General features: G+C 44.7%; 1 protein-coding gene and 1 long non-coding RNA gene across 2 annotated transcripts in view; both read left to right on the plus strand.

Annotated features, from left to right (window-relative positions):
• The first annotated feature begins 6093 nt into the window (after window positions 1-6093).
• On the plus strand, window positions 6094-13723 carry LOC131378608 (uncharacterized). The gene is made up of 3 exons (XR_009208135.1): window positions 6094-6327; window positions 12100-12168; window positions 12637-13723. It is a non-coding gene; the product is annotated as an uncharacterized LOC131378608 (long non-coding RNA).
• Window positions 13724-14929: 1206 nt separating this feature from the next.
• Window positions 14930-26433, plus strand: part of LAMC1 (laminin subunit gamma 1) — a 66822-nt gene continuing 55318 nt past the window's right edge. The window contains exon 1 of the mRNA XM_040072569.2: window positions 14930-15325. Within this exon, the coding sequence (XP_039928503.1) occupies window positions 14935-15325 (391 nt within the window). The 5' untranslated portion in view covers window positions 14930-14934. The remainder of the gene's footprint in view (window positions 15326-26433) is intronic.

The following is a 26433-nucleotide window of genomic DNA, read 5'->3' on the forward strand; positions in this document are numbered from 1 at the left end:
AAGGCATTCTGAGGAAACCTTCTCAGTATCTAAAACCATTTCCTGCCAGATTCCAAACCACATCTTAGGCTCAGGGGGGATTTCACTTTGTTATCTAAGAAGATGTGCAAACAGTCTTTGCTGCAGTGGTTTTCTAACCATGCCAGGCAGCACCAGGTTCCTTTGCAGCCAGCCTCCTGCATGCTGTGTGAACCTCTGTGGTGCGTTGTTTGGGTGATCCAGATCATGCAGGAACATGGAATATCAAGCCTGATGTGATGCTGCTGGTTTCTGCAGAACCTGGAGCAATCTCAGAAGCATGAATTGCTCCCTTCATCCAAGACAGTGTTCATTGCTATTCCCAAACAGTCAGGCTTCATTCCTCCACATCTGTGTGCAAGAGGACAGTTCTTTAATGGGAACATGTTGGATTCCAGACACTGCAAGCTCAGCTGGCTGCCCGGTGCTTGCAGAAGTGTATGGACACACAGGGGATAAAAAGCCTTCCAGCCCTTTGTCTTTACCAAGTCTGACAAAATTAACCTTCCCACCTCCCCACTAATGCCACTGCAGAACCAGTATTTGTGCTTACTGGGGTGTGGGAGATAGTGATGGTTGCAAAGCAAGTCCAACATTTTTTATGTTCTCATGAAGAGTTCTTAAAAACTAGATAAAGGTGAAGCACTGCTTCTTTAACCCAGCTCTGAATTACAGACGATTGATAATAATCTCCAAATTTAATTTACTGTGGAGCAGGTATTATCTCCTGCAGGCTCTGCTGCAGTAAGCCCCACACTTCCTTCTGCTGATGGGGACTTTTCTGTCTGAAAAGAATTGAAGAATGAATGAAGAATCGTCACTCCATTCTACTGTAACCAAAAACACAATTATTTTTCTTTTCCAGTTTGTGCCCAGGAACAACCTATGGGGGAGTCAGCAGGGATGGACATTGGAAGATGTGCTATAGCATTAGCCACCTTCCCTTTGCACGTCTGTAGTCACTGCATCCAGACAAAACCTGCTTTCCTTGGCTTGCCCCTCACACATGGAGTTCTCAGTCACATTACTAGCACCAAACTGGAAGCATGAAGCAGAAGTCCAGTGGTTTTAAAGACACCTCTACTTAATTTTAGTATCAAACTCACAAGTCTGGACTATGATCTAGTACCTGACAAAGCTTTCCAGTTTCTTCTGGCTGTTACTGGTCAGCATTAAAACAGGAGGCAAGAGATGGGTGCAAGGTGAGAAAGTAGAATAGGATACCAAGGAGTATCAAGGACGTGTACAATATTCTATGATACTGGTGAAAAATGGTTTTACTGGGGTATTTGATGTTAAGTCCTAGCTAAGAAATTCCCTTTTTAGAGTGAGGTTGATCTTCCTCAGGTCTGTTTCCAGAATTGTTTCTAATTTGTAACTGTAAAGCTATTATTTACTGTGACTGGGAGGAAAATATTTTAAAATGTTACCATTAATACCCTGCTAGTTGTCCTGGGAAGTCTTGCTGACCCTCGTACTGATGCAGTGATGAATTTTGTAGCTCCCCAAGACGTCTGTGTTTCTTGGGTACAGCTCACCACCACAGCCCTGTTCATTCACTTAACGATCTAATTTGTGTGATCCTTGGGGAATCCTATGCAAGGCCAGGAATTTGGCTCAGTGATCCTTGTGGGTTCCGTTCAGCTCAGGATACTCTATGACTCTAATTTCATGTTGCTTTCAAGAATTGGTAAAAAAGTTAATGACCTCTTAATGGAACAGCCAGGTGTTGAAAAAAGAGAAAGTATGTCTGGGAGCTCAGCTGCAGGTTGTGAAGGGAGAAGGAGCCATGGACGTTTTAGCATCTACAAACGACAATTTACATTTTTTTTAATGTGCTTAGTGCTTTAGGTATTAAGGAGTGTCGAACATGAAAGTACTGCTTAACAACATTCAGTCTGGTTTTTAATATCTAATCCATCATGGCCAGTTAAGTGGGGAAGCAATAATCCTTGCCTGCACTTGATGAATGGCACAGTCTAAACAAGGATTGACATGCTAATGAGGAGCTTAAGCAGCCGGGATACAGAAAAGCAAAAATTAACCTGAAATGACATGTACGTTTTCCCAGTAGAGACGGAGCCAGCAGTGAGTTACTGTGCCAGTGCATGGATCTGTGCTTTGCTTCAAAAAGCCGTATGTCAGAGCACCCTTGTGCAGCATATTGAATTACTGAAATGCAAGAGGAAAGAACTACCTGAGCCATGGTGCCATCGACTGCTCTCTGCTGCACCCACCTCAGGCACCTTGGCCTTGGATACCACACATATCAAATATTTCTTGCTTTTGATATCACAGAGTTCTCACAAAGGGATTTGGAAACAATAATAATTTCTGGTTTTCCAATTCCAAGTGGAAAAGGAGATAAGATATATTAACAATAGCCTCAAAACTATTATGTGAAAGATAACATTTACAGTTACTTGATTTTTTTATCTTGAAAATTAGGATTGCAACTCACTAACTGATCTATTTTTTCTGCCTCCAAATCAAAAGACTGAGGAGTGCCAGCCATTTGAGATCAAGTCACATTATTAGCTGTTCCAAAGCACCTCCCAAATACATCCCTGCAGAGATAAAGCTGAAGGAAATGAGAGCATGTAAACTCTCTGCAAAGACCACCGTGGAAGCAGAAGGAAAGGCCTACTAAACTCATAATACAAAGATTAAGGACAGGAGTGACAAACTGCCTGGTTTTGCTCTTAGGAGAGGCCAAATGAGAAGTTTTCTAGTAGTTTTCATTCTGTCCCTGAATGTGAGACAACTTTAGGCTTTTAGATATCTATAATCTCCTGGAATGCCCCCATGCATATAAACAAGGAAGCCCAAAAAGCCCTGGGGATTGCATGGATTTATGCAGGAAAGGCAGAATGTGTATTTTCGGACAGAAGTTTTCAAGTGTTACAAGTCTTGAGACCCGTCTCAAATAGAATAACCAGTCTCCCACTGGATAGAACAACCCCAAATTAACAAACTAAATTCTGCTAATTCTCTAGTTTGTAATGTGAATGTCACAAAGCCAGGGGAGAGCCTTGAATCGCTGGCTCTCATGCAAACCACTCACCGATCCAAGCTGCTTGGATCACTGGGAGAGCAGATGGGCAGTAATGCTGGTGTTTACTCCGTGGCCTTTTACAGCTGCCATAAAATGGTTCATCCCTCTCCCTTACGGCTACTGCAGACATTTGCTTTGGCTAGTGGAGCTGGCAGGCTGCTCACAGGAAGCTCAGCAATGCTTCAGGAATGGAATTTGGCTTCGCTCATCCTTTGGGCGTGGCAGCAGTCTGCCCCCAGAGGAGATAGAAAGAAGAAGGGGTAAAAAATACCACACCTGTGTCTATAGAGGCCAGTTCTGTGCAGTCATATGGGAGAGATGCTCTTGTATGAGCCCAGCAGAAGCACAGTGGCCCTGCTGTGCTGGTAAAGATGAGCAAGGGCAATGAAGTAAAGATGGGCTAAGCCATGCTGACCAAAAAGAACAGACCAAAAATAGACAGCAGTGGCTCAGCATCTTCATCCTGCACCAATCCTGCCCACAGCAGAGACAAACAGTGCCTTTCCAAGGACTTGCTAAGGAACTTGAAACTTTCCTATCCCAGGAGAGGCACTGGAGAGGCTGTCAGCCTCAGCAACATCTCTAGTGCATCGGTTATGGCAAATACCTTTGTTATATAAACAAAGATAACTCTGCTTCCAAAGACTTTTCCTTGTTTTCAATAGGAATGTCCATGTTTGCACCATCATACCGGAAATGCTATCCCAAAGCATCTACACCAGGACACGGATATGAGGTAAAAGTTGAACATGCAGCACACATTGATCTTGGTTTGATGTAAATGAGGATAAATCATGCAGAAAGATGTTTCTCTGCACATGCTAATGACTGCTAAGGCTCGCTGTCATCACCAGACAATGGGAGGATCAGAGTAATTCTCTACATCAGTTTGTCCCCAAAACAGCAGCAACTCTCTATTAAATAGATGAGTAAAGGGTTCTGTAGGGCCCCCACCTGCTTCGCTGTGAGGTTTTGCAATTTTTCAAGCTGGCTGAAATACATAGCAAAGAGAGGAAAACAAAGCCAAATCCTGAGCAGAAACAGCTCACAAGTTGCAGGCTGCTGTTTGATAACCTTTATTCAAAGGGTGCAGGACCAATATGCAAAACAAATCAACAGCTGAATGTGAAAGCATTTTCAGGTTTGCAGACTCTCAAGTCCTTCAGATTAAAATTTCCTCTTCTTCCCTCACTCAGGACAAAGTCCAAGAATAACTTTTTCAAAACTCAAAAGTTTTGTGTTTGACTGTTCCCAGTTGCATGCACTTGACAAAGGTTTTTAAACAATTTAGGTTTGTTTTTTGTTTTGTTTAGTTTTCTTTTTTTCTTCCCCGCCCCTCCCCCCCCTCCCCCTCGAAGAAACCTCTCTGGGATTCAGACTGATTGTGTCACCTTAAGTGACTGTAAAGTCACTTTAAAGTGTCACTTTAAATTTATCACTGGGACAAAGCCAATGTTACAACAAACTTTATCTCCTTGAATGCTCTCAAATGAGAGTCATCAGGATCCATGCCAATGTTGCCTACTTGATATTTCTGACCAAAAAGGTGTTTCCCGTCAGCTCTGGAGAAAAATTGCTATAGCCTTAAAAACGCCATGCACAGAGAATAAAAAAGCAACAATGCCTCTGGAATGAGGCTCCTAAGGTCAGAGATTTCTGTACAGCCAAGGATGGAGCAATGACAAGCTGATAGACATTTCTGCATGAGGTCAACCGAGCCAGAGAAGCTTCTGAGCAATGTGACATTAACATCGCCAGGCACATGAAGAACCAGAGAGATGGACATAGCTATATGATCTTGTGATTCAGCTCACAAAGCTAATTAAATAAATGGTCTGTCATGTAAACTAAAAACAGCATCTGTGAGAACAGCATCTTATCCTTCTGCAATTCTTTCCAGGTAGAATACTTGCCCAGACCCAACAATACTGGAAAACATACTTTAAAAAGAATGGCTACATCAGGTAGCCATAGTAGCCAACATCTATAAGTGGGCAACAAAGAGCATTGAAATTGTCCCAAATGCCAATTTCTGCATTTACTTTTTTAAGGATGGTTCATTTCCTCATTGCCTGTGACTTCATATATCCAAAGTTGTCTAAACAATGCAAGTAACCTACTTGGCTCTTTCCCAAATTATGTAACTTTGCTTCCAGCTTCCACAAAGCCCTCACTTTTGGAGTGAAGATTCCCAGGTTCAGCCTCAGTAAAGGTGACCTTTAAATTGAGTAGAGATTCTCCAGAAGAAACCCATGGAGGAGGAGTTACTGTAAACTTAATTTCAACTCAGGTCTGGTTTATAAATGTCAAATCTTTGTCAGGAAAGCAAGTTTAGTAAAACCACATCTGCAGAAAGTATTCTCTGAAGAGGGCTTAAAAAACATTGTAAATAAATAAGGGAAGAAAAAAGACCTGAACACATAGTGGCTGCAAAGATATTTCTATAAACATTTCTATTATTTCTGTGTATCCTAATTAAAATATTACTTCTAAATTGTACCCAAATATCACATCCAGCATTTTTACACTGTTAAAAATTTGGAGAGAGTTCAAAGTGGTCACAAAGTACCTAAATTTGCAATCCCCCAGCACAGGATGCAAAGAGAGTAACACACTGGGAGAACATCTGCCATCCCAACTGAAACCTGGAAGGGAATGTGAGCGAGAATATCTGGGTTAAATATAAGAAAAATGCCAAATCTCTGCTATAAACTTCAAGGGATTAACAAAGTCATGTGCCATCTGTTTGTGCTGCATTGTTTATTCTGTTTTCTCTATTTGGAAAGCCAGATGTTGGTAAACTGGGACCCGGCCAGGTGGCTTCCAGTCAGGGAATGGTTGTTGTTGGCTCTTGTCCTGAGAAATTGCATTTGTTAAAACTGGGGATACCTGTAGTTGTCCACAGGTGAGCTGGAGATGAGGTGAAAATGAGTAAAAGCTTTCCAGCCTGAGTTTCACAGGTTAACAAACAAGCAATGTCTCCAATGTCTCCTGCTGCTTAGCTCCCTTGGGAATTGTGGCCTCGCATCCAGGAGGAGCAAAGAATGAACACATAACCACTAGGTGGGAAAAAAAAAACCAAAACAAAACCAACAACTAAATATTTTAATAGGATCATAGAATCCCAGAATGGTTTGGGTTGGAAAGGCCCTTAAAGCTCATCTTGTTCCACCCCCTGCCATGGGAAGGGATGCCTAGCAGACCAGGTTGCTCCAAACCCATCCAGCCTGGCCTTGGACACATCCTAAATTTAGGTGAGCTGAAAAGAACTCTTGGTGATTACCTGGCAGCTTATGATGCTTTCAAGTACTATATGGGGAACTACTTTTATATTTGTGTAAATTATTAGGAACAGAGCAACTCTGAGCGTCGTATTGGCAAAAATCATTAAATCAAATTTACCTGTTGTGCCACCAACTTCGCTGTAAGAAAGATGGGTATCTCAGCAAAATGAGGGAGAAGCTCAGTATTTCTGTGGATTTGTAAAGCCCTCAAACAAGAGTATAAAATTAATACAATTGTTATCTGGTGGTGTCAGCTACATCAGTAACATTCAATAAGGCAGCCTTCCCTGCTCATGGGCACACCTGGGTAAATTTTTAATTTTTAACTACAGGAAAATGCAAGACAAACATGTATAAAGTTTCCAATACTATTTTGGAGCTTTGGGAGTTGCACCGAAGCATTGGTGGCTATGGTATGGTATGGTATGGTATGGTATGGTATGGTATGGTATGGTATGGTATGGTATGGTATGGTATGGTATGGTATGGTATGGTATGGTATGGTATGGTATGGTATGGTATGGTATGGTATGGTATGGTATGGTACGATAAAGTATGGCACAGCATGGCATGGTATGTATTGCTGCATAAAAATGTTTATTTTCTGGAGCCTTTTTGTTTTCTTAACCTTTGAAGTCAAACAGTTCAGGTGGCAAAAACTTGCTTGCCACAAACCAGTGGCTGATGGGGAGGTGTGGAATGTGTTTTGAGAATGATTCAAGTCAAAAAGAAGTCCAACAAAAATTACATTCTAGGTTAAAAAAACACTATGCAGTCACAGTGAGATGCTATTTTAAAGAGCATTCTGTGATTTAAAATAGTATCTAAATCTCCAATGTTGATTTAATGCTACTTAAAATACCTTTCACTGACAGGAATCTGAATCTTTGTGAGAAATCAGGAGCAAAAGAGCTTGGCACTGTCATTCTATAAAGATGTAGGTTCTCCTCTGCAACTCCCCTGTTGTTTGTTGTAAGTTAACTCCATCACAAATGATTACAATTCATTGTTTAATACATCAACGTGCCAAATCTTGATTTTGCTTCTTTGTGTGATTTTAAAATAATGGGCTTATAGCTGGAGGTAATTTACTGTATCAAAGATGAATGTTGCAGTTGATCTACTGGGATAAATGCTTTTAATATAATAAATATACTGCTTTTAATATAATTAAAACGTGATATAAAAATTTTCTCGAGCTCCAAAGTGGAAGAAATTTATAGCAGTTGCCAAAGCTACAGATTTCCTGTTCTTTAAAGATCTGACAAGTAAAGGAACAGGACACAAGGTATAGAATTTCCCATCCCTTCGCAATCACTCCATTTTGCTGATCACTTGACTTTGTTCCTTTGATATTTCCATGAACAGAGTGTCAGGGATGAAAATGTGGATAGTGTGCTGAGGTCCCCAGAAAACATAATGCAGCCTACAGCTATAAAACCTGTGTTTTTTTCTTGCCTACTGAGTTCTTATTTTAATAAGAATAGTAATTTTAAAATCTTCTCCTTAGGTAGTTTGCTAGTGGAATTTCAAAACGAAAAAAAAAAAAGAAACTTCATCAGGAAACAGTCTATTTATAAAGTATTTTATACATTTTCCAATTGTTTATGGTATGCAGTGATGAGTTTAAAAATATCATTTCCTTTCCAACAATCTTGATTTTCCTCTTTGCTTTGATGATCTGTAAGTAGCCGTGTGAGTGTTTACACAGCATTTTGCATGCCTCAAACCAGCAAGAAAAATTCTCCTATTATTAAAAAATTATGGGTACAGAAGGAAACAGGAGTTCAGTTCTTCCCAGTGAATGAGAGGTTCCAGCACTCTGCCTTATGGATCAGCATTAATTGTAAATTAAGTGCCTTCTTATATTTTGCACATGCAATTTATATCAAAGCCACTATACATATTTCATGGAGACTCTGTCTGATCTGAACAGCAATTTAACGTGAGGATGGTATTGATGTTAAAAATGAGCTTTCAGTGTTCTTGCAATCATCTACCTAAGGATGGCTGAGTTAGAGACCTCCAAAAGTTGCAGTTCACGTATGCTCTGTAGCTTTGCAAAGACTCTGTAGAGCTAGTAGCTATATTTTCAGAAGACTCTGTTCATTCCAAGTAATTTCTTTTTTCCATTTTGGTTCTTGGCTACAGAGACCAAACAGATTTTCCCTCAATGGCTTCTTTTGTCTATTTAGTCTTTGGTGGCAGGGGGGCTTTGAGTTCAGAGAATGTCTCTTCTGTCCTCTCAACTGTTAATTTTCTGACCATCAACAGAGCTATGCAGGGCAGTAGTGAGCTGGAGGTACCAAGTTTAGAACTGGGACATGCTGACAGACAGCCAAGGACATGGCTATGTGTCCCAAAAGCAGCACTCTAAGTCAGATTCCTTGAAGCTGCTCACCTTTCACTGTATTCTTCCTGTCATATGTCAGGAAAGAAGTTTTGCCTTAAGTCCATGTGGGAGCAGAGACAAATTGTTGAAAGACATGGGGAGGGACAAGCAGCTGGCACAGATCAGTGATCTCTAGATCCCAAAATTCCATCTAGTGTTCCCAGCTTCCAGGTGGTTATCCAGGTTTAACAACAAACCAAACTGCAGCCTGCTTGTCAAGACAAACTATTTAGCAGGAGAAACAGGAGCTCTGCTCATTCAAAGTCCATCATCGAAAGGACTGGCTTTCTCAGTCGACTGTCAGAGAAGCACTGGGTGGTCTGAGTTGGAAAAGAGCTTCAAGGTCATCTAGTCCAATGCCCCTGCAGTGAGCAGGGACAGTGTCCACTAGATCAAGTGGTGCAGAGCCCTGTTCAGACTGACCTTGAACACCTCCTTGAATGGCTCCTCTCTTAGATGGTTGAGCTGACCTTGGATGAGTCCAATGGCTAAGAGAGACCTTAGGCCAAAAGCATAAAGTATACAAGGCATTACAGGCTCTTTACAGGAAAAAGAAAGATCTAAAAGAAGATGGAATTTCTCAGAGACTGCTTTTTTCTTTTGTTTTTGAAAAGCAAAGGAAAGTTCATGAAAACTAGGTGTAAAGAACATCAGACTGACAAAGGTGAGCTCTTGTAACGAGGGAGACACTTGAACCAAGGGTGCTCTCAAGAGCCATCACATATGGAGAAACGAAGGGTTTTACAAATGATAGAACACAGCAATTCACTGCTCATGAAATTATAGTCATGACAAGACTGATTGACAGATGGTGCCATGAAAAGACAGGTTGTGACCATAAATTAAAAAGAACTGACTGGGATGAAAATTTCATCCCTGTTGATACGCAGCAAAAGAAGTTAGCCAGCTTTCTGTTGAAACAATCTTGGGAATTCTGCTGGAAAGCCAGGAAGTTGTTAAACAACTTCATTGTGGTCATGCCCCCTATATGGTGAGATTCCCATGACCACCTCCAATACACACACTACTTTCTGGGATGCATTTTATCAGGCTTGGAAGATAGCTTCACTGAGAATGTTTTGGTGTAGTATAAACAGGCCAGCTCATGCATTTGAAGGATCTGTGTAGCCAAGCAAGCTGGTGAAGAACAGGACTCGGGCATTATCAAAATGGATTAGGGTAAATGAGTCCTGCTCTTTACAAAGCAAACTTCATTGGTACGTTGGAAACATAAATATTGCTGAATTTTTTTCATTAGAGAATCCATCGCATTTATCTAGTGAACTCTGTAGTGCAAGGATGATGGGGGCTAAATTCTCAGAGAATTTAGTATCTCTACACTATAAATTTAATACCATACAGAAATAAATCTAATCAATTCCCCTGATGCACTTTCATCCATGCAGTGCGGGTGTACTGTCTGAGAATGGGAGTGAGAAGGGAAGGGAAAATAAATGCTGAGGAACATCTCCTCCAAGATATCCACTGGATGTTCCAAAGCTGAACGCACCTATCCGTGCATGTCTCTTTCTCCATGGGAAAGATGTGGGACAGGAGAAGGGAGAGCTTGGCGACAGGGTGGGAGTAAAGTTTGGATTGGCTTGGGTCCTGATGTTACTGCCATGGTCTAACATAGACTGCAGTAAGTGTTTGGTTAAATTCTGCACAGGGGTACATGGCAGAATAAAAGAAGGGAGTGAAGATAAAATATACAAATCTTATCTGCTAGGAATAAAAGATTATAAATTCAGTATATATACATGAAAAAAGTTAGAAGGATGGGCTGTGTTTGAATCCACAATAGGAAGATGGAAAGCTGCACAGGCCTTTCATGTCTTATTTTTGTTTTAGCGAATTTTTTCCCAACATAACCAGTATTAAGAAGAGAAAATGAGGCTTCATTCCAGATCCACTTGAGAAAAAAGATAAAATAATCCACTTACATATTTAATTTTTCCAGGGTTTGCATAAACTTCTAATGCAGCAGTTTACCTCACAAGAACAGATTCAGAGATATATTTTTATTCACCTTTACAGCAATTACCCACAGTTGCTGTACAAGATTATTTAGGACATTCTGCAAAAGAGTGATGAAGAAAGTCAAACCTAAATAAACCATTTTATGAAGCACCTTCTGCTTTCATCGCTAGTAGCTCTGTTTTTCAGTTCTATTAATATAAATTCGTGCTTCCGTAAAATTATTATGAGATATGAATATTTAGTAACTAGTATGGTTGTCTGACTTATTCTGTATTTGTACTGATTGTGAATACCTCTGGCCATTTACCAAACAGTTTCACATTTCTCCTAAGCAGGATGGCTTTAAGCCCTATTTTAATACAAAATTGCATTATCTCATACATTGTGACATCAGTCCTGTGCTGTGTTAATTCTCAGGGCGCTACTGGAGACTGCAGAGTGTTTCTTTTTCCACTCACCTGTAAAAACAACTGAATTTTGTCACCCGGCCTTTCTGAATTTTGACTCACGCTCACCAACTCTTTGGTGGATCTGCTGACTCCCTTGCTTTCTTTTAAGTCTTTTTGGCTGTTTGGTGGCCAGGGGATGGTGGATGTCCGCTGCAATTACTGTTGTTTTGATTGTGTCTGCTGAGAAAAGTGGTGGGGCCAGCAGGAAGCCCCCTGCATGACAAAGAGCACAGCAGGAAGCTGCTGGAAGCTTCTTATATTGCCCAAACCAGCCAGATTATGATAAGTGACATTTCCTAAACTTGCCTGAGTGGCTCCTCAGCTGGCTGATAATCCATGAGGCTGATGATGAGCACAGGGCTTTTGTGTCCTTCAGTTTTAGCGTCAGTGTAAACTGACATATGAAATGTTGGGGTATACAGTTTTAATTTGGGGATCCTAAAACTATCTCTTTATTTTTATTAGCAAAAGCGTTTGGTTTTTTTTTTCCTCTGTGGGTGTTATTTTTACCTGTTTTAATAATTGACACACACGGAGCAACCAAGGTCTGCTATCACAGACTGAAATTTCTGAATTTCCCCTTAGCATTTCCTTTCCTACATGCATGCATATCATCCTGGAACAAATGGTGATGCTAAATCAGAATGGGAAGACTGAAAATTAAAATGAGTGCTGCCCTGTGCCTCTTGCGAAAAACATTCTGCACCTCCTAAGCCCCGAATGGGTCAAATATCTTGGTACATAGGTGTGCTAGCGCTTGTTTTGAGCTGCTGTAGAAAGACAGAGACTAACAGTGCTCCTAATTAATTATTTAACTTGCTTGTGGGCAAGTTTACACAATATTGTTGCATTTTTTTTTTTATCAAAAGGAAAGAAAACACTGATTTTGTTTTGTTTTGTTTTGTTTTTTCCCCCTAAAAGGGGCCTATTCTACGAGGGAGACTGCCAGCCTTGAGAGTTCTGGCCTTCTGAGAGCTGACAGAATTTCCTGTAAGAGTTGCCTTTATAAAAGATGTTTCCTATCAGGTTTTTGTGTTCTTTTTCCTTTTATGCAATTATTTTCTTTGTTCTTAGTCTCTCCCCACTTGCTCTCAATCATTTAACCCAATCTGTGTATGTCAAAAAAGAACTGAAGTAAGAACGTACCCATTTTGACAGCTAACTTACGGTAACTATGTGTGCCTGAGCCCATCACAGTCGTGAACCTTATCCACAAATACTCTTATTTTACAGCTGGTTAACTATAGGAGTCCATCCTATCAAATAGTCTGTCCTTCCTTCCAGGCCACTCCTGCCACACAGGATGACTCACTATATAGGTCCCATACTATATATATATGTACTTTTAAATGTTGAAAACTGAACAGTTAAAGAACTCTAGCAAATTATTTGGTTTAGATGCTGACTATCTTCAAACCCAAGAATGTTGTGTGAAGCTGAATTTTTTCCATTATCTAGGGGAACCTTCCGCATATGGACAGATGACCTCATTGTGTCACTGATAGGCATTTGTGGCAACACCCCTTGATCCTGCTTGGAGTCCCTGCCCCTTCTCACCTCTATCCTATTCCTTCCCTTCTTCACATCGAGCTGCTCCATGATCCTTCCTTGTTGCCTGTCCCGCCGTGTGCACTCCCAGCTGCAGGCACCAGCCAGGCTGTTGCTGAACCTGAGGAGCTCCATCAGCATGTTTTCAGAGCTTCTACCCTGATGGCATCAGCTCAGCACTGCTTTCACAACAGACGGCTTGTTTTCAGAAAAGGAGGAAAAGTGGGGGAAGCGGCGGAAGTCCAACTTTCCACTGGAGATGTGTCATCCCAGCCCGAACAATAGCGAGGCAGCATGACTCTGTACTGCACTGCTGCCCTTCTGCTGGTGCTGGGGGTGCCGGGGAGCCCTCAGCGCAGACATTCCCACCACGGCCAGCTTCGCGCTCTCTGGGGAGGCAAAAAGCAGAATCACCACGCTGATGTGTAATAACAACCACGCATGTAAAAACACCTCCCGGCAGCAGGATAATCTCTAGGCTTGCTGACCAGCATGCGCTGTGCAGACCCTGCGAACAGTCCGGCTCAGGCTCTTAATGCAAGGACTTCTGTAGGATACATGTGTTTACTTTAAAACAACAATGTGCATTTTTTCCCAGAACAGACTGTTTTTTTAGTTCTTTCAGCAGCAGGCTGCATTCAGGCTTTCTCGGGATATAACCAAGTTTACAAAGCCTTTTCTTGACTCCCCTATCAATTTTTTTCTCAAGGAGTAGTTTCCTGTTTACTGAGAATGCTTCTGGAGGCACTTTCTCCTGTAAAAGCAGTTTTATAGATTCATAGAATGGCTTGGGTTGGAAGGGACCTTTTAAGGGTCACCAAGTTTAACTTCCTGCCATAGGCAGAGACAGTTTGGCTTTACAGGATTTCTGGATTTTACACAATCTTTACACAATTCCTCAACCTGAAAAGTTGCAGTGAGATCTTAAGCTAGCTAAAAGCCATAATGCAGTCTATGGCCAGGTCCGGCAGAGCTGGTGCCTCTAAGCAACAGATGTTATGGTAGGGAAATAACCAAAAGTTCATTAAAAATTACAGTAGCTGAGGTGGGTCCCCTCAGATCTGCCTAGGACCATGTCCTTGGGTGGCACAAACCATCCAGGTTTGGCATAGTCTAGCTGGGAACCCACAACCAATTTTCTCGCATTTCTCAAGAAGCTTCCCCCCCCCCCCCCAAGAAAAGCATTTAAATGAAAAAAGGACCCAGTAGTGGTGGTTGACAGCCAGCGGAACATGAGCCAGTCTGCGCCTAGGTGGGCAAGAAGGCCAGTGGCACCTGCAATCAGAAACAGTGGCACCAGCAGAACCAGGGAAGTGATTCCTTCCCTAAACCCAGCACTGCTGAGGTACCTTGAGCGCTGTGTCCACTTCTGGGCCCCTCAATTCAGGAAGGACATTGAGGGGCTGGAGCGTGTCCAGAGAAGGGAATGGAGCTGGGGAAGGGTCTGGAGCACCTGAGGGAGGAGGGAAAGGGGCTCAGCCTGGCGAAAAGGAGGCTCAGGGGGGACCTTCTGGCTCTGCACACCTCCCTGACAGGAGGGGACAGCCAGGGGCGTCGGCGTCTTACCTCAGTAAACAAGTGACAGGACAAGAGGACATAGTCTTAAGCTGAGCAGGGGAAGTTCAGGTTGAGCATTAGGAAGAATTGCTTCATAGAAGGGGTGGTTAGACAGTGGAGGGGCTGCCCAGGGAGGCGTTGGGAGTCCCCACCCCTGAAGGCGTCCAAGGAACGACTGGACGTGGCATTCAGGGCTCTGGTCTGGTTGACAAGGCAGGGATGGGTGAAAGGTTGCACTCGATGATCCTGGAGGTCTTTCCCGACCTGAATGATTCCGTGATCGTGTAAAAGGCGCAGCTTTGGGGGGTGTGCCGGTGCGGAGGCGCTGACAGGCCCGGCGTTCTGCCGTGCTCGCACCCGCGGTGATTCCCGCGCTGCCGTGAGGGCGAGGGCAAGAGCCCTCCCCATCCGCTAGGAGGGGGCCCACAGCCGCCATCGCCGCTTTAAGCCGGCACATTCCGCGAGGCGGGGGCAGCTCCAGCCCTGCTGCGCTGCGGGACTCCGCTCCCGGCTTGCTCCGCGCCCGCCCCGCCTCGCCTGGCCTCGCCCCGCCGGGCCTCGCCCGTCTCAGCCCGCGGCCGGCGCCGAGCGGTGGCACCCGGCGAGCGAGCGACCCCCATCCGTGCCCCCGCCGGCTCCCGCAGCCCCGCCATGGGGGGCGGCGGCGAGCGCTGGGCGCTGTGGCTGTGGGTGCTGTGGCTGTGGGTGCCCGCGCCGTGCGGCGCTGCAATGGACGAGTGCGCGGAGGAGCGGAGCGGGCGGGCGCAGCGCTGCATGCCCGAGTTCGTGAACGCGGCGTTCAACGCTACGGTGCTGGCCACGCACACGTGCGGGGCGCCGGCCGAGGAGTACTGCGTGCAGACCGGGGTCACCGGCGTCACCCAGTCCTGCCACCTCTGCGACGCCGCCCAGCCGCACCTGAGCCATGGCGCCGCCTTCCTCACCGACTACAACAGTCCGGCCGACGCGACCTGGTGGCAGAGCCGCACCATGCTGGCCGGCGTGCAGCACCCCACCGCCGTCAACCTCACCCTGCACCTGGGTAAGGACGGGGAGCGGGAAGCGGGCGAGGGAATCCGGGGAAGAGTAACCCCGGCAGCAGCGCAGGCTGGGGATGACCTGCTGGAGAGAGCTCTGCGGAGAAGAGCTGGGAGTCCTGGTGGACAACGAGCCAGGAGCGTGCCCTGTGCGCAGTGGTGTCCTCGGGTGCATCAGGACTAATATAGTCAGCTCTTCCAGGGCTGATCCTGCCCTTGTCCTCAGGCCTAGTGAGGCACATCTGGAATGCTGTGTCCAGGTCTGGGCTTCTCAGGAAAAGAGAGCTGTGGAGCTCCTGAGCCAGGTCCAGCGGAGGCTGTGGAGATGATGAAGGGATTCGAGCATTTCTCTCACGAGGTGGGAGTGTTCAGCTTAGAGAGGGGATGGCTGAGAGGAGCCCTCTCTGTCCCTGTCTGCAGGGAGGGCTCAGAGGCTGGACACAGCACACTGCTCCCTGAGAATGGGACAAGAGACCATGGGCAGAAATGGATGCCCAGGAAGTCCCACCTGAACATGACAGAGAACTTTCCTGTGCAGTGACCAAGCACTGGAGACCAGAGAGAGTGTGGAATCTCCCTCACTGGGGGTATTCCAGACTTGTCTGGACACAACCCTGTGCCATGTGCTCTGGGATGACCCTGCTTGAGCAGGGAGGTGGGACCCAGTGACCCACTGTGGTCTCTTCCAAGCTGCCCCATTCTGTGATTCTGGGCTGACAGGCCACCTACACTCGGGGCTTTGCCGGAGCCATGCCTCAGTGAGTGCCAATAACCAGGCCCCGGGTGTTCTGGTGTTCAGGAGGTGTCATTGAATTCCTGCTGTGCAGGTCCCCAGCCATGTTCACCAGGTCTAAATCAATGCTGGCTGCACCCCATGGTTGGGATGTCCTCAGGCAGGGATCTGGCCCTGTGCTGGTTGTTCACCCCTCAGCTGATGGTTTACTCACATCTGCTCAGCAGTGCTTGATAAACTTGATTTTCACCATTCTCCAGTTGAATATTGCAGGGGTTGCTCCATTGCAGTCTGCATTGGAGGTGCAGTTGGTTTGTGAGGGGAGAGGCCGCGCTGCCAGAGGCAGCTGGAAGTGGAGCAGGTTCCAGTGATTGTGTCCCACCCCGTGCACCAGGGTTCATAGAGCCATTTAGGTTGGAAAAATCAGGTTGAAAGAAATTGTTCCCTGTGAGGGTGGTGAGGCACTGGCACAGGTTTGCCCAGAGAAGCTGTGGATGCCCCGTCCCCGGAAGTGTCCAAGGCCAGGTTGGATGTGTCTTGGAGCAACGTGGTCTAGTGCAAGGTGTCCCTGCCCGTGGCAGGGGGTGGAATGAGATGAGCCTAAAGTCCCTTCCAGCTCAAGCCATGCTATGATTCTGTGAAAAGACCTTTAAGACCAAGTCGAACTGGAAATCCAACTCAGCTGAGCTCAGGATTGGATCATGGAATTTTCCAGACAATAAGCTTCGGATCCAGGTGGGAGATGTTGATTTGAAAAGTGGCTGGCACTGTGAGAAATCACATGTGCAAGGGCACATCTGCTGTGTATCCTCTTATTCCTGGGGCAGCATTGTCTTTTTTTAATTGCTGGATGGGTTAGGCGTGTCAACAGCTAGCTTTGCTGCTGAGCTGTAACAGCCAGTTAAAAAAAGGTGGATTTTCTGATTGGTTGTCAATTCCAGGGGTTCCTTTGGGATAAAGTATTTTAGCCTTTAGTTTGTGGACAAGCTTTTCTTTTCTGTTTATTCAATTATTCAAGCTATCATGACATGGAGGAAGGATAATAATTTAGAACTAGAAGACAAGCCAGTTGAGAGAAAGTTGAAACCACAACATATATCCTCATGTCATTAAATCAAGTAAATATTAAAGAAAGCCCCACTGCAGCCATTCACAGCTTCTAATCAAGAGCAGCTGTTGAGCATTAAGTTTAGTATCAATAACAGTGTAATTCAGGGGAGGAAAAGGTGTTGGGGCTCAGAGAGCTGGATCTTGTGAGAGCTCGCACCTGCATTGGTGAGGTGTAGCTGAAGGTGCCGAGTCCTGTACCGGGGGCCACCTGATGAGCGCATCCATGTGCCCCAGAAGCCTGGAGTTCCTCTGTGCCCTAAAGTGTTTCTTTGTGTTTGGAGCTTCGGCATAAATATACCACATAAGCATATCTTATAGTCCCTTTTTATCTTCTTTCCTTTGTACATTAGGAATCTTTTTCCAAGACTCTTGGGAAGCAAAGATTTGATCTCAACTTCTTTTTTAATAACCATCATTGTAATTCTCATTATCAAGGCAAAACTTACAGACCCATTTTGTCTTACTGCCGTCCTTGGTTTTGCGCATCCATATGTATATGGGTGCTTTGAAAAACAGTATCTTTCTAAAGTAGTGGGAGCAGTGTGCTGTGTCCTGGGCTTTGAAGAAACACACACATTCTTTGCTGAAAACAACTGCATTTTTGAAATACTGTAGCATTGCAACACTTTCTCTTGTGTTCTGGATTTGTTCGCAGGTTCTTGCAGCTTTGGGAATTTGCTTTGCCATGTGTTTTGAGTCGTGTAAGTCTTAAAAGCAGAAGCTGCCTGACCAATGTATTTGAGGGGCTTTTTTGGTTTGATTTTTTCCTTCTTAGGTTTGTGGGTGGGGTATTTTTAGTATAAAGCCTTTTAAGAATCAGAAGCTTGTTGTGGGCATGGTAGTGGTGAATTTGTTTTAAGATGACAACAGCAAAGCATTAAGCTCTCTGCTCATAGGCTGTGTGACTCTGCCTGTCCGAGTTCGTGGCAGGTTGAAGAGCTGTCGAGTACTGACAGTACCTTTTTAGCCTGAAATGCCCTAAACTGCTCTGCAGGATTGCTCTTCCCTACTTTTGTGAGGTGTTAAAACCATCTTTGTTTAAGTGAGCCGCTGGGTGCTTCCTTTGGGTTCTGTGTGCCTGCAGGCACTGTGGTCTGTGGGACGCTTAATTATTGGTGTCACTAAGAGAAAGAGGCAAAGAGCTTGACAAGTATTTATGTACTCGGTAGGACATAAAGGCATTCTGGGGCTCAAAGCTCTTTCATGCAGTTAGTTTTGCCCGGTCTTTGAGGATTAAGCTCTGCTCAGACCCGTATCCTTATTTGATGCTGCAATTGTGTTCATTTCTGAAAGCACTGGTGTCCTGAATGGTTAATGCTGTTTTGCACCTGGTCAGGACCAGCTGCATTGTCTGTAGGTTTCATGTACATGCTGCCCTGTGCTGAGTTTCTTGGCAGTTTGAGATGTCTTGATTAACATCCAGCGATGTTCAGTCTGTGTAGAACAACATTTCCATTTCAGAAGGGCCTGCAAAAGGTCAGTAAGAACTGCAGGTCTGTTGCCAACATGTGGATTTCTTTGAATCTCCTTACAATTTGCGGTTCAAAACAAGTTTTAGAACTTTTTGTTTTGGGACTAGGTGCTGGCACAAATCCTGATACAGGAAAATACAGCACAGATCACTACTACCTAGTTAAAGGCTCAGATCCCCGGAGTGTTTGGAGATGACATCTGTGTCTAGAAGTTAGGGTGCTCCCTGGGGAGAGGAGAATTGGAATAATTACCACTCCCTGCACCAGGAACATCTGGAGTTACAAAGGCAATTTCTCTTTGTATGAGATGGTATTAAGACCCCCTGAGTAACGGTAAGTAAGAAGCCTGGAGCCATGAATTTCCAGCTGTAAATCAGGAGAGGGGAGAGCTGAAGCTGTTCACAGAGTGGTGTCTGGATAATTAGGTTAGTGAGTGAGAAGAGGGGAGAGCACTGCTATGTCCTTTCATCCGCTTTTCTTAAAATTATCCCTTGGCTTCCCCGTTTTCCTCAGAATTAATTACTGATTTAGACTTGACCCAGCCAGTCTTTTTTTTTTTTTCCTTACTGCTCTCCCACTTGATTCCATATATTCCCAAAAAAAAGGAACTTGGAGGCAGTGGTGCCAGCTTTCAAATAGGATATGGAAGCCAAGGCCTTGTCTGCTTTCTTTTGAAGCCAGGATGTCACATTATTTTTACTGTCCGTGCTGTTTGCTTGTCCTGGGAGCATTGGGATAGTTCTGGCATCTCCCCAGTGCTTTGTGTGCGTACACTTGAGCACAGCATTGCTGTTTAGACCCCTGACACACAGAAACAAAGCCGTGTGTTGAAGATGCTCCCTTGAATGCTGGAAGAAGGGGAAAAGAGACAGCATGGAGGTACATGAAGTATTTTTGGTTCTGGATGCTCTTACTGGGGCAAAGGTTTGTGCTTTTTTAGATGTAATGTCATTTTTCAGAGCAGATTCTCACTCTTTCCTTCTGCAGCTCTAATTACTGTATGCTTTCTGTTGTTTCTGTACTTTTTTTTACCTACTTCCATGTGTGCATTTGTGTTCCCTTCCCAACCAGCTCTGCTAGAGCCACCTCTCATTTTTCCCCACCACTTTTACTTTCTGGCCAGATCTGCTTGATTTCCACGACTGTGGTCCCAGTGTTTTGTTCCTTGGACAAAGAGGCAGCCTCCTCAGCGTGCTGGTGGGTGTTCCATGGTGGAGTGACTCCATCTCCACTCAGAGCAGCTGTGCTTTTATCAGCAGCCTGTGAAGCCTGGAGCAGTCCAGTCTGGTGTTCCTGGGCCAGGTGATTGTCCACTGCATGTCAGCAGGGATGGTGTCCAGGTGTGCTTGACCAGTGATGCTGGTGGCCTCAGCTATAAATTCAGGACTACCTGGAAGGCAGAAAAGATCAATTCCTGTCTCTTCTGTCATTTCCTCAAAAGAGGAGGCAGTGTTTGGTGCTGGAAGCTGCCCTCTGGTAGGCTGCTTTTCAAGGAGAAAGATGAAATTGCTGGTTGCCTTGGTTAAAAACATGTCAGCTCCTGCAATCCTTACTATAGACCAGCCTGGAAACTCATGTCACTGAGCTGGGTGGTGTCTTGTCTATATAAAATAAAGAAAAACTTGTGAAAACTGTTGGTGGCTAAAGAAATTAATTGCCCTTCTACTTCACCTCCCCCTTTTCTACCCGCTCAGTCCTTTATTTGGCTCTGAGGAGAGTGATGATGCTTGGTTATATATACTTCACCAGCAAAGCGTGGTTTGGGGCCTGACTGCCATTTGAAGGCATTTACAAGGAAACCCAGGCGAGTTGCCAGTTCTTGTGCTCAGCCCTGGCTTGATTTGCCCGTTGTTTTCAGCAGATGAGAGTTTTTTGTGTCAGTACAGAAAAACAGTATTTTTTTTCAGAAGGGAGAGCTATAAAATGTGACTTAAATCAAGTAGGTAGTTTATACCAATAGGATGTAGTTGCTCTGTTTTATTCAGTGCAGCAATGCCCTCAGTTTGCCTGTTATCCCATTAAAACTTTATGAGGCTGTGGTTTGCTGCTTTCCTTAGGGAACCGCTGTGGTAAAACCAAGTGCAAGCAAGCAGGTTGTATGCACGTGAAGCTTTGCCTAGTGTGGCTGCAGTTTAAAAACTCCGCGGTAATTAAGGCGTTGGGAGGGCATTTCCAGCTCCGAGGCCGGCGTTCAGGGTGTGTCGGGAGCCGGAGCTTTGCCGTGGTATTTGCGGGGCCCTCGGGGAGACACTGTTTTAGTTGCTCTCGAAGAGGCTTGATTTACATTTTGCAGGTTTCAACACGAGCGCTGAAGAGATCAGGGCTTTTAATGGCCAGCAGTTATTCAGTGTAATTATATAAAGGTATCACTTCCTGCGTACACTTCAAATTCCCAAGTTTTTCTCCTACTCTGTCGGGATGCTGATGCCTCTGCGTGACGCCTTTGGGAATACTATACATGGCAGAGCACTTATTTTGGGGGTGGAGAGAGAGCTGTGTGGTATTTTGCTGCAAAACCAGCTGCTATTTGTGGTGCTTGCCCTGAGCTGGTAGAACAACTAGTCGCAGGTTTTCGCACACCCAGACAGTTCCTTTTGTAGGCTTAAACCTTCAAAACTGTTAGCTGCTCAAAACTGTTAGCGTGCTGAAAAGCTTTTAGCCTATTAGGTACCGTTTGTCTTGTAGCCCGAGGCTTTGGGAGGCTCTTGTGGCCTCTCTGAGTCTGCAAGTGAAAATTCCAGGCTGCCGCTTCCCATGGAAATGAGAAATAGGATTGCTATGCAAACAGCACTTAGAGAAAAGAATTTCCAGTGTAGATGGATGGGATGGGAAACTTGGATCTTCACCATAAGAAGAAAGGCTGTGAGCATTATGCTTACCACCTTTGTCTGGCTGAGACCTCCCAGTTGTGTCCTGGGGCCCTAATTCAACGCGCTCACTGCCACTGGTGAGGCCGTGCTGAGTGATTTTGCCATCTGGCTCCGTATTCTTCCTGTGGGTTAACTGGGATATGGGGTCTGACATGTTAAATGTCACATCTGAAGTCACCATCTCTGGTCTGTAAGAACCTTTGGAAGCTCAGCCTGGGCTGCTGCCCCCCATGTAAGCTCTGGCATGTGAAGAACCACTCTAGCCTGCTATTATGCATCTCTTAACTGTGAGATCTTGCTTATTGGTGGCTACTGTGGTGTGTTTTGATTAGAAAATAACATGAGTCTCATAATTTTCCAATAAATTGCACCAATCTTGCTGGATCTGTTGTCCACCACACAGAAAGTCTGTTCCCCCATGCCCCCCCAGATCTGGCATTGCCCTGTGTGTCTCAAATCAAACTTTACAGCCTTTAAGTCACGGATGAATGTGGCTGCTTGCGTTGAGGACATCACTAACTGTGTTCCAAACTCTTTGTAATATTAGGATAATCTCAGCCATTTCCAAAGGGTGTACCAGGGGTGGCTCTCATTGTCCACAGTGTTGCATGAGTAACGTTGTGTTTTTAGCAGTGTGCTGGTGATTCTGGTTGTCACATCAGCATTGATGAGAGCTTCACAACAGCTGCCTCCAAACCAGCTGCACCATGAGATTAGAGAGCTGCTGCTAGTAGACATGTGCAGCTGTCAAACGGGACCGGGAGTTCTGAGAGGAGAAGCTGCTTTTGTAGCTTGCCAGACCAAAGGGGCAAGCTGCTGGTAGCCTCGGGAGGCTTTTCAGTACTTTTGAGGTAAAACATAATAATTTCTAGGAATTATTTTCCTATATTATGTATTTTCCTATTATATGTAGAGGCTTGGAAAATGGTGAAAACTCATCAGCTATAAAAGGATCTGAAATAACAAGGTAATTTTATTTAAATTTAAAGAAAGCCTCAGTCTTTTTTTCTACCAGCCCAGCCCTATTTGAGAGATCTTTCACCAAAAAAAACCCCAAATCTCCACCAACCCCCTCATATATTATTCAGTGGTCTTCAGCATTCTGTTTGAAACTGGGTGGCAAAGCACTTTTTATTTCCATGCTTCTACTTGTTTTAGATATTTCAGTGTGATAGTCATCAAAGAGCTGTTTCCAGTGGTAATCATGCCTGCAGTTCTGACACAACACAGCTGTGTGCAGCAATGGAGAATTTCAAAATTTTCTTGTTTGGAAAAACTATCAAAAAACTATCCAAAAACTATTATTAGACTTTTTTTTTTTTTTTTTTCTTCTCCATTGGTAGGTAAGCTAGTACCATCTTGTACATGAGAGGTACGTTTCCAGTGAGCTTGAGGCCTTTTTTGTGCAGTTGTTTGGGGGTTTGGTGTTTTTGTGGGGGAAGGTGAAGACTTTTAAGGTGTTTCTAGAGGGTTTGTGGGTTTTTGGCTCAGCTTTCTGCAGTGTTCTCATTTCTGCTACAGACTTTAGTGTGCTTGGAGAGAACTGCTTATCTGACTTGGCTTTGTAGTGGGTCCTGTGTTTTACAGGAGAGCAGGGTAAATGGCTATTTCATCGTCACGGGCTTGAGATGTTCCTGTGGGAAGGCCTGGGTGCAGAACTGTTAAATGGCTTCAGGACTGGCACCTGGCCTGAAGAGGAAAGCAGGCACACCTGGCCCTTCCATTGCTCTTAACCCTCTATAATGGAAAGATAACCTTGTAAAAAACCACCACAAACCCCTTAAACCTACCAAATATTAAAACCTGCTTGATAACAAAGACTGTTCAGCATGTGTGTTCAGGTGGGCAGTGGCTGGCTGAACATGGTAGCCCTTGGCTTCCCAGTGAGTTGCCTGAAATGCTCATTCCTTTCTGTGCTCCAAGCCTGAGGGAGCACTATAGAGTTTGGGTTTGGCATCAGCCCAGTTCTGAGCACTCTGCCTTCTTCTTACTTCTTTTTTTTTCCCAAGTCTGCTTTATAGCTTAATCTGCTTGGCATCAGAAAAGACCTTGTTCTTACCATAGTGAGCAGCTGCTTGTGCAGCATGTTGCACTTGGACCAGTTTGGTTTATTTTGGTAGGGGGAAAATATCAGTGTTGCTCAACAGGTTGTTTTTTAACCTTTTTAAAAATATATTCTTTCCCCTCCCTAATACTTTGTTTCTGGAAGGCGAATCTTTTTTATCTTTTGAATTAAAAGATAATGTGTCTTGGAGTATTTTTAAGGAAATGGTTGCATTGGACCTATTCAAGAGGCATAGAGGGGCTGTTTCCTTGGTGCTTTCTTATATTCCACAACCTTGTAAATACAATACAAGTCACGTGCTTTGAAAGATGTATTTTCAGTTTGTTTTGGGCATATCTCTTATTGAGATTAGTGGAATGAAAAATCAGTCCTTTCTGGAAAAAGTACCATCAAATGCTTCTTGATGTCAGTTTTAAGTGGGAGTGTTTGACCGGGAGAAAAGAAAATGTTCTTGTCCTAGGACCTGTATGGTCAGCTCTGATTATGACGATTATTTATAGTCCTTTCATTTGCAGTCCTTTGCGTGCTCCCATCTTGTGGGATTTTCTTCCCAGCAGCTTGCAGGGCTGGTCCTTGGGGAGCAGCCCTGGTGAGGCTGTCCTGGTCAGGCTGCCCTTGCCTCTCAGCTTCTGAAGAACCGGGGTTATTTGTGAGGATCCAGCATGTCTCTGTCCTGCTCCTGGCTGTGGCTCTCAAGGTTTTGGGCCTGGCCCAGCAGCCTCCCTTTGTTGTGTGACAGCAGCTCATGCTTCCCTTCTAGCTGCTGCTTCCTCTGCTTTCGCTGCCTGCCTTCCCGGGTCTCATGGCTCCTGCTGTCCTCGCTGGAGTTACACAGGACAAGGGATTTCTCAACACTGAAGCTCCTTGATGAACTTGTTAAGAAGCTGTTGCTGAAGTCTGGGGTTGCTCAAAGCTTGCAGATCTCCTTTTTTACTTGGGTTTTCTGTCTCCTTTCTCCCTTTCTGCTCCTTTCTGAAGATCCTTGCAGTCTTCCTGGGTTTCCCCTCCTTCCCAGTCCTGTTTTCCTGGTACTGAGATGTCTCTGGGCTGTGCAGTTTGGGAAGGTAACCCCTCCTGGGATGAGCTTTGTTAGCTGAGATCTCCCACAGTTCTAGTCCTGGCAGCGGCCTTGGCCTGCCTGGGTAGCATTGCCACTGCTCTGGTACACTCACTGCTTTATACATGTGTACAGACAGGGTGCTGGTGGTTTCATTTTGATTAGACTGAGAAATACAATGCAAGTTCAAAATCTTTAAATGCTCAGTATTATTCTATAGTTTCTCGTCTTGCATGTGTTAGGGCCCGGGGGGGATGGGAGCCCCTCATCAAAGGGCAGTTACAAGTTTTCTTCAACTGAAGCCATTTTTTTTGCTCATAAAAACAAATGTTTGTGTCTGTTGATTCCCAGCTGGGTTATGAAGAAGATATTAAAAGCTTGGTGTAAAGAGATTTGGGGCTGCAGGGATGGGGCAGCTGCTGCAGAGCCACTGCCACTGGCAGAGTGAAATGTGAACTCTAAATAAAATGAGGACCCCCTATAATCGTGCAATGTCTACTTAATGAAATCTATTTTTTACCCTACTTGCCCTCCCTGTCCCTGCCTTGCTCCTCTGGGGTTGCAGGTGGAGCTGGGAGGGTTGCTGGGCACTGGGGTGGCTCCTCGGTGCCCTCCATCCATGTTCTGCGGGCATGAGTTTCCTGATGAATTTAGCGGCATTACACGAGTGGCTGCCCTTCTGCTTTCTAAGCAGGGTGATCTGCACACATCCGTGTGTGCTGCCCCTTTCTCACACCCTCCCTCCCGAGGGCCAGCCCACATTGCAGGGGGCTGAGGAGCGCTGGTCCTGGGGCAGCTAAACCCTGTTTCCTTATGGAACAAAGTACAGATTATTAGAAGTAGATGAGCTTTTCCAAAAGCTTTGTAGCGCTTCTGGGAAGTAAGGGCCTTTTTTACTGTTGGCAACTTAAGATGTATTTTCTCTGCCACATATTTCCTTGTAGCCTTATTTTCCTAGATTTCCCTTCCTTGAAAGATGTAGGAGCTGTGTCAGGAGAAGCCCACAACTTTTTTGGGAGATGCTGGAAAAGCTGTGAATCGTGAACTTTGGGGAGTCCTTTGCACCCCGTGTTGTTTCTCTCAATTCCCTGGCAGACTGCCACCAGTTTTTGAGTACGGAGTGCACAATTTCATTAAAAAAAAAAAAAAAAAAAATTCAAGAGGCATTCTTAGAAGATCTTTAATTTGATATCCAGTGATGCGGTTAGAACTCTCTAGGAAAATGCATTTGTCTATGGCTCTGGAAGTATAAGGGTAACCCTGGGAAAGAACATCACAATATTCTTTCCCAGGTTTGTTGCTTTTCTGTGCTTTGATTTTCTGCAAGTTCAAGCAAAAACATGGCAGTAACATCGTTTTTTTGATGGTAAGTCATCTTCTGCTCATAATTCATAGTCCCATGGTGTTGAAAATTGCTTGGAGCAGCCATGGTGCAGCTGTGGCACTGGCAGCTCATTAGCACCACAGTCACCAGCAGAGACTGACAACTTTGGGTAGAGCCCCTGTAAAAATTCTTGTGTCAGGGAAGGCACTGGGCTAGTTTTCTGGTGCACTTGAATCAGCTGGCTCTGGTTTTGTTGTAGTTACTCAGCAAAATAATGGTTAATTAATCAAGGATTTGGATATGCAGTTGGAACAGTTAGTGCTGTGGTCTGATACTGATTTCTGCCTGGACAGTGTCACTAACTCTTATGTGGAAAAGGTTAAAAATGTTCATAGGAATCTCAGTTCTTCCTGTTGTGAAACCTTGTACTGAATATGTCTCCTCGTTAATTTGTCTGTGAATTTATCACCTTTTTCTTATCA

The sequence above is a fragment of the Hirundo rustica genome, chromosome 9, assembly GCF_015227805.2.
Source record: "Hirundo rustica isolate bHirRus1 chromosome 9, bHirRus1.pri.v3, whole genome shotgun sequence".
Lineage (NCBI taxonomy): Eukaryota > Metazoa > Chordata > Aves > Passeriformes > Hirundinidae > Hirundo > Hirundo rustica.